General features: G+C 47.0%; 1 protein-coding gene across 2 annotated transcripts; it reads right to left on the reverse strand.

The window, feature by feature from the left end:
- Positions 1-1,405: 1,405 nt before the first annotated feature.
- On the reverse strand, positions 1,406-6,938 carry PDP2 (pyruvate dehydrogenase phosphatase catalytic subunit 2). 2 transcript variants are annotated; one of them, XR_014269615.1, is made up of 3 exons: positions 5,681-5,816; positions 5,031-5,086; positions 3,483-3,510 (listed from the first exon to the last, which is right to left on the reverse strand). XR_014269615.1 is itself a non-coding variant. In XM_082489290.1 (2 exons), the coding sequence occupies exon 2, from the start codon at positions 3,452-3,454 to the stop codon at positions 1,850-1,852; it is 1,605 nt and encodes a 534-aa protein (XP_082345416.1). In that variant the 5' UTR covers positions 3,455-3,510; positions 6,919-6,938; the 3' UTR covers positions 1,406-1,849. The 2 variants fall into 2 exon arrangements, 1 of the variants encoding a protein (XP_082345416.1); XM_082489290.1 differs by lacking the exons at positions 5,031-5,086; positions 5,681-5,816 and adding an exon at positions 6,919-6,938 and having other exon boundaries at positions 1,406-3,510.
- Positions 6,939-7,158: the final 220 nt, after the last annotated feature.

The following is a 7,158-nucleotide window of genomic DNA, read 5'->3' on the forward strand; positions in this document are numbered from 1 at the left end:
ATTACTTTTGCAGTTGCAGGTTTGCTCTACATCAAGTTTTCCAGATTATCTTCATAAGATCCAAGTGTCAGATTGCTTGGGCTAATCCTGTTTCATTGATATCAAGCGCAACAGACCTACTCATTTCATCAGAAAAACAGGGCTACCCGCCTCCAGGCTGGATTGCTGGATGTACTCCAAGACGCACTAGATGAAAAAGATTTAAGAGTAGACTGGTTTGCCAGAGCAGCGTTTTTTTTTAAGGACACGGTCAGTGATTGCAACCGTAGCGCTGAATTACTGGTCAATCCTGAATAGTCAAAAGCTATTGACTATTATTTAAATAGTTTTAGTTTCCTTCTAAACAATCTTCAAAACAGATTATTTAAATGCTTGAAAAAAAACTGAGAATTTTTATCTGGAGGAAACGTGCACATAAAGCCACAAATCCACAACTACTACTGGTTTATGCCCCAAGATTTTTTTGAGAAAAAAATTAAGTACTTTTTCATCTGCTAAACTGCAGAAGAATAACGCTTTTAAGTGAAATTCAGAAAAAAAAAAAATCCACAATATTTTTATCTGCTCTGCTGCACCCACACGCATTCTTACTCAGTAGCAACAGCAGTAAATGGTCCTATATTCCCAGCACACAGTCTTGTGGGCAACAGTTACTGCTGTACGTAAACAAGGAAAAGACTCTCTAGAGAACACCATATGTGAGATTTAAGAAAATACAGCTAATTTGCAAGCTTGGATTGGCACTCTAGAAAGCACAGCATAGAAGAAAACCATTGTAAAATACACAAAAGTGTATGTTCAGAGATTAAAAGATGCTCACTACAGAAAACTCTGCACCTATAAGGAAAAGCTGACGCCCAAAGGCAAGAATAAAACACAGACTAAACATATTTTTGCAAAATACCAGCACTGTTACCCCTTTCTTCTAAGTTAAACCTGAAGAGAAAGGTGCTCTCTCTGTTGTTGCATTTACATTTAGGTAAATTTTTGAACTTCTGGGTCTGTCAAACTTCATTTAAATTACAGTTGGAGGATTTCATGTACAGCATTCCCCAGATCAACACTTAACAAAAGGGTATATTCTTTAAGCAAGTTACACACTTAAATGTTTAAGTCTAGTACTGTTAATTCCTAAACAGGGACTCGTGAAGTGTCTCGTGTATTTGAGCTGTAATTTGCCACACAAGCCCACACACAGAGTTAAGAGAATATGCATTCGCACTTCAAAATAATTGCGGAAGAAAATATGATTTTGTTTCCTAGCTTAAAAAAAAGAATTAGGAAAAAAAGCGTCTGAAAATCCCAGGGCTCTTGAACAGCCTTCTTTAGTGTTGCCTTCACATATACAAGGCAATTCATTAAAGTAGCTGACACTGTTACATCAAACAAAGGTTTGGTAGTTAATTTATTTAATTCAATTACAGTGCTTCAACAGGATGCTACTCATTTTCCGCAAGAGCAGAGCCTTTCTCACACTCCATGCACCTACAGATATTATCCATCTCTCTATTAAATTGTACCAGTCTCGGTGAAATTTGTCTCGTTTCTTCATTTGGAAAGTTTTACCAGTGGTTCCCATGGAATCAGAACAGGGTCAGCAATCTTTAGTTCAGTTATATTTCAGTGAACTTTTATCAAAACATTTTTCTTCAGTGCGTACAGACCTGGAAACCCAGGGAACTTTCACCAAACTCGCTTCCAGAAAGTTATTTTCAAGACTAGTAAGTAACAAAAAGACTCAGGAACTTCCAGACCACGTCACTGGTAACAGCTTGGCTATCAGAGAAAAACGGTAATGGTTTCAGTATCAAAGTTGTCTAGTGGTATACAACAGCAGCAGTGCAAGTCTCTATTCATTGTTTCTGTAGTAATTTTCAATTGTTTCTGAATTAAAATATACCACAGTAACTGTGATATCATCCCTGTACATTCTCGCAAGGTCTTCAGGCAGTGTCAGCATTGCAGCAAGTTTCTCTTGGTCCACCTCCCCATACTCATTACTTCCAATTGCGTGCCTTATTAAATGAGTAGCTATGTTCTGGTCAAGTGAGGCAATACCTCTGTTCTTCCTCTGAAGTAACAAGCTGTGCATATAGCCCAAATTAACTGGTTTCTCAAAGGCCAGTTGTGGTTTCTGCACATTAAGCTCTGTAAGGTGTCCAGCAACAAGTTTTACAACCTTCTCGTTACTTAGCATCTCCCACAGTCCATCCGAAGCAATAACTAAAAACTTATCCTTGCCTCTCAATTTGTGGTATGTGACTTCAGGCTCTGCAGTTAAATAAGGGGGTGTATGGTAGTTTGGAGGAACGTACTGATAAATATTTAAAGCCTCAACATCACAGCTATTCTCGAGAACACTGTGTTGCAATTCTTTACTCCACTTTAATTGCACATCTCCAAAAGCTCTGGAGGGCATGAGAATCCCCAGTAATCTGTCATTCACAAACAGGGTTTTCTCCTCGGATCTAGGATGTTCTCTCTTCAGTCTTCTAATTTCAAATTCATCGAAGGCATTGTGGTCTCGGGTTAGAGGGACAGTAGACCACGTTCCATCTTCTTCAAGAACCCCTAAAACTGCTCTGCAATCCCCAGTATTCGCAACATGTAAGTGAACACCGTCAACGTGAGCCACACAGGCTGTTGCACCAGAAAAAGCCACTTGAAGGGCAATATTTCTCATCAATTCGTTCTCCTGGGGAGCCTGAACTTCCAGTGATATGTCTGAGTCCAACCTTTTGAACGCACATATCATGGCTTCTTCTAAGCTAAATCCTGGCTCAGTGTCTAGGTCCAGCAAATGCTGCCAGTAGACCCGGAGGTTTTCAAAATATTGTGAAGTTATTTCTCGATACTCTACATCATTTGGATGCTTGTGCCACTGCAGAATAGGCAGGACTGGTTTCATGCACTCCACAGCAAGCTCGATCTCTTCCAAAGTTTGCCGAGACATGAGAGAAACCGCTATGTAATGAAGTAGCCTCTCACTTACTGCCTGGGCACACGCCGAACCCGCGTGGCCATCGAAGACTCCAAACATCATCCCTCTGGTCTGCAAGCAAGTGGCCGCACTTCTGCGGTCTTCGATAGGGGTGTTGGATGCCAACTGGTTACTTTCAAACCTCAACACAGAATTTGCATTTTTACCATTCAAATCCAGTATTTTATGGGATAATTCACCTGCTCTGAGTATATCGTTGATTTGTGATGGAGACAACTGGAAAGAGAAGTGTTCTTCTTCGGTGGAAGTGTGTCGGAAAGCTTTTTTTAAGGAGAAAGTATTGTCTAAGCTGCAGCTCCCAGCAGGGCAGGGCCGTGTTTTGGAGAAAACAAGCTTCCATTTTATCTTGTTTCTATTTGGGATACAGATGGAGTACAAACGCCCTTTTCCTTGCAAAACAACGCTGTTCCTTGCTGAGCTTAAGATCCAGGATGATACAGTTCTTGACATCATAAGTCACTCCACACACAGGAGCACCTTCTTTCAGTAACGCGGAATGTCCTTACAGCCTGCAAGAGAAGAATGGCAAAGGTATAAAATTTAGAAGGCCCACAAGAAGCCTTCTACATAGCAATACAAAAGCAAGTTTAGAGCGCACAGAAACCTTCGGAACTTTTTTCCAAAAAGACTGCCGTAGACAGAGTCATCTTAAAAGTGATATAATTTCTGTCAGTTAATTATATCCTAAGCTAAATTCACCAAGATTATTACTGCTCCTCTCCAGTTAACTCATCAGAAAAGCTTTTTTTTTTTTCCAGCATGTTTTTCCTCATTGCGGCAAGGAAGAAATCCCAACATTACAAGAAATGTAATCGTAAATTGTTTGGTGAAAAGCCTCACCTAACACCACACAGAACAAACAGATCCAATGACTTAGAAAATAGGAAGTTAAGTGACAATTAATGCACAACTTTGAAAGAGCCTGCTAGAGTACAACTCCATTAATACATTCCAAATATCAAAACCAAGAGAAGATTAGTACTCAAACCCCATGGAAAAATCAAGAGATGTGGCACATTAATGATTTATATTAACTGCCATTATCCTCACATGTAGAACAAACTAGTCTACCTTTCTAATTTTGTTCCAACTTATACGCGCGACTTTTTTTTTTTTTTTTAATCTTCAAGGTCTTAACCAACCTTCATGCAGGTAGGATTTTTCGCGCAGCTGAAGGCGAATTCTACTGCTGGTTAATTAATGCATTTATCACAGCATTGTGCACTTTGATGCAGTAAAAGTTATAGGACAGTTACGTTGACAACTTTTGCAGGTTTACAATTTGGCTCGTTAATTTAGAGTGCAATTAGAACAAGCAGCTGTGAAGAGCTCGGCTGCCACCAGCGGGAGACAGGGCACCTGAACAGCTCACACTCTTCAGTTGCCATGGGGGAGGTCCATCATATAGTCTCCTACTTCAAATAAGGTATTCAAGCTGTGAGAAATTGCGAAGTACCACCAGATGCTTACTCCACAACAGAATTTTGCCCCATGGATTTCAGAGCTAACTATATAGTAGCACTGCAAGTACAATTACTCCCAAGAGGTTATGCTAGCAGCCAGTTAGAACAATATAGTTTTCTTTGAGCTCCAAACCACTTTCAGCTGGCCTGTAGCACTATGTACTCTAGGTCTCAGGCCAAAGATGCTACATACTACTGCAATATCGGTTTGGTTTTTCAGCAGGGCATTTTATGAGCAATAACAAGCAGCCAGCCTGGCCAGTTGCATAAAAATTGTTCTCAGAAATCGGCAGGAGCCAAAACCAAATTTGAACTATTCTAAACAAAAGGCCTACTGATACAACCCAAGGACTTTACTGAAATCCCATCTGGAAAACAAAAGCAACATGTCACAAAACATTTCTGAAGTGTACCACCCATGCTTAGCAACAGAAAAGAGTAGACAAGCCTCCACCACTACAATTCTGGGGACCCTACGAGGACAGGCAAAGACACAGCATAATTTTACTGCTGAGGGCAGGAGAGCAGATGGAAAAGACAATGCCAATTCATCGCTCGAGACTCGCCTGCAGTCTCCTGGGTCATTGGCATCTCCCAACACAGCCGCCACCCTTTTGTTGTACTGCAGGGAGAACGCAAACAAAGTAAAGCTAATAGGAAGGCAGCTGACACTGCTAACTCCAGCATCGGCTAAACCCAAAAAGCACCAACAGTGCAAGACAAGCCTTTGGGGTTGCCAGCCTTTCCCAGGCCATTCCCCATCCCATTTTTTCTTCTTTCTCTTCCCACCCTTCTGAGCCATGAGAGATTGAAACAATGACAACTTTCATGTTCTTGACTCAAAAAGACAATAGAAACACTGTTTTAAACAAACTTACCCTGGTCACATCAGCTGGCTAACAGACACAGCAAGGTAGTGGGTTTTTTCCTAGCACCAGAGTTGCCTAATACCATTTAGACACACGTTTGCCTAAGGTCAGGTAGCATCGATCGGTCCTGGAGCACATTTCTGAACCACCCCTACTCACCGCCCGTAACAACCGCTTCCCCATTCGCAGGTTCCCACCCAGTGGCAGTGTGCAGATTCCCCCGCTTCTGCCCAGGACGCCCACCCGCAGCCGTTAGCCACTCCAGCACCAGCCGTGTTAAAACACGATGACAGTGCTAATAACAGCAATGTGCTCAAGAGCATTATGTAAGAGCCAATGACACAGACCTGACGCTCCCTGCGCTACACACCTACCACGGCACTTCCTCATCAGGTGAATTGGTGCGACCGATGAAACCCAAACTGCCCCCACAACACAGCCTGGTCACTGCTGGAGAGTCACAGTGTGGGCTGGGGGCTCACAGAAGAACGCCCCCTTTTTCCAACAAAATAACATATATCCATTACACTTCGTGTTACAGCCCTCTGAAGACTCCCCATATACAGCCTCCCACAGCCCCATATTCCCCTCACACACGCTCCTGACGCTGCCCACACACCCTCTACACACCCAACCCTTATCCCACACACACCAACCCCTACCCCAACACCCCTAAGCCCAACCCCACACCACCCCTGACTGACCCAACACACCCCATTACACACACAGCCCCAGCGCTGCACCACCCCTGACTGACCCCACACCCTGCCCCACACACAGCCCTGACTAACCCTACCCCACACCACCCCTGACTGATCCCACACACAGCCCCACACACAGCCCCAACCCCCCCCACAGCCCTAATTCTACACCGTAACCCACATGCAGCCCGACTGACCCCACACCCTGCCCCACACACAGCCCCTGACTGACCCCACACACCCGACCCCACACACAGCCCCTGACTGACCCCACACACCCGACCCCACACACAGCCCCTGACTGACCCCACACACCCGACCCCACACACAGCCCCTGACTGACCCCACACACCCGACCCCACACACAGCCCCTGACTGACCCCACACACCCGACCCCACACACAGCCCCTGACTGACCCCACACACCCGACCCCACACACAGCCCCTGACTGACCCCACACACCCGACCCCACACACAGCCCCTGACTGACCCCACACCCCCTATGGCACACACAGCCCCAGCGCTGCACCACCCCTGACTGACCCCACACCCTGCCCCACACACAGCCCCTGACTGACCCCACACCCCCCATGGCACACACAGCCCCTGCCCCACACACCCTGCCAGCCCCTTCCCCTCACCTCCCCGCCCACCGGCCTTTTCCCCGCACAGCCGCCTCACAGCTCCGACCTCCCTCACGGCTGCCGCCCCTCTCGGCAGTCTCCTCCAGCCCGCTCCCTCTGCCCCGCGGCATCCCCGGTGCCGGGGCGGAAGGGCCGGCGGCCGCCGCCCAAGCCGAGTCCCTGCGGCAGCAGCGCCCTCCTCCCGCCCCAGCTAAGGCGCCCGCACCCCCCTCCCCTCAGCCCGTTCCCGCCGCACCCACCGGCCACAGCAGTCACCACGCGCCCCCGGCCGCCTGCAGGTTCCGGGCTGGCCGGCTCGGCGCGGGCGGGCGGTGGGCGCTGATTGACATCCCCGCCGTCCAACCAGCGCCTTCCGCCGCCAGAGCCGCCCTCGGCGCCCCGCCCCGAGCCGAGCCCCCGCCGCGCGGGTTCCTGTCAGGACGCGGCGGGACGGAGGGCGCGCGCGGGGGTGAGGCCGCCCTCCTTCCCTCCCGCCCCGC

The sequence above is a fragment of the Vanellus vanellus genome (genome assembly GCF_965231255.1).
Source record: "Vanellus vanellus genome assembly, chromosome: 12".
NCBI lineage: Eukaryota > Metazoa > Chordata > Aves > Charadriiformes > Charadriidae > Vanellus > Vanellus vanellus.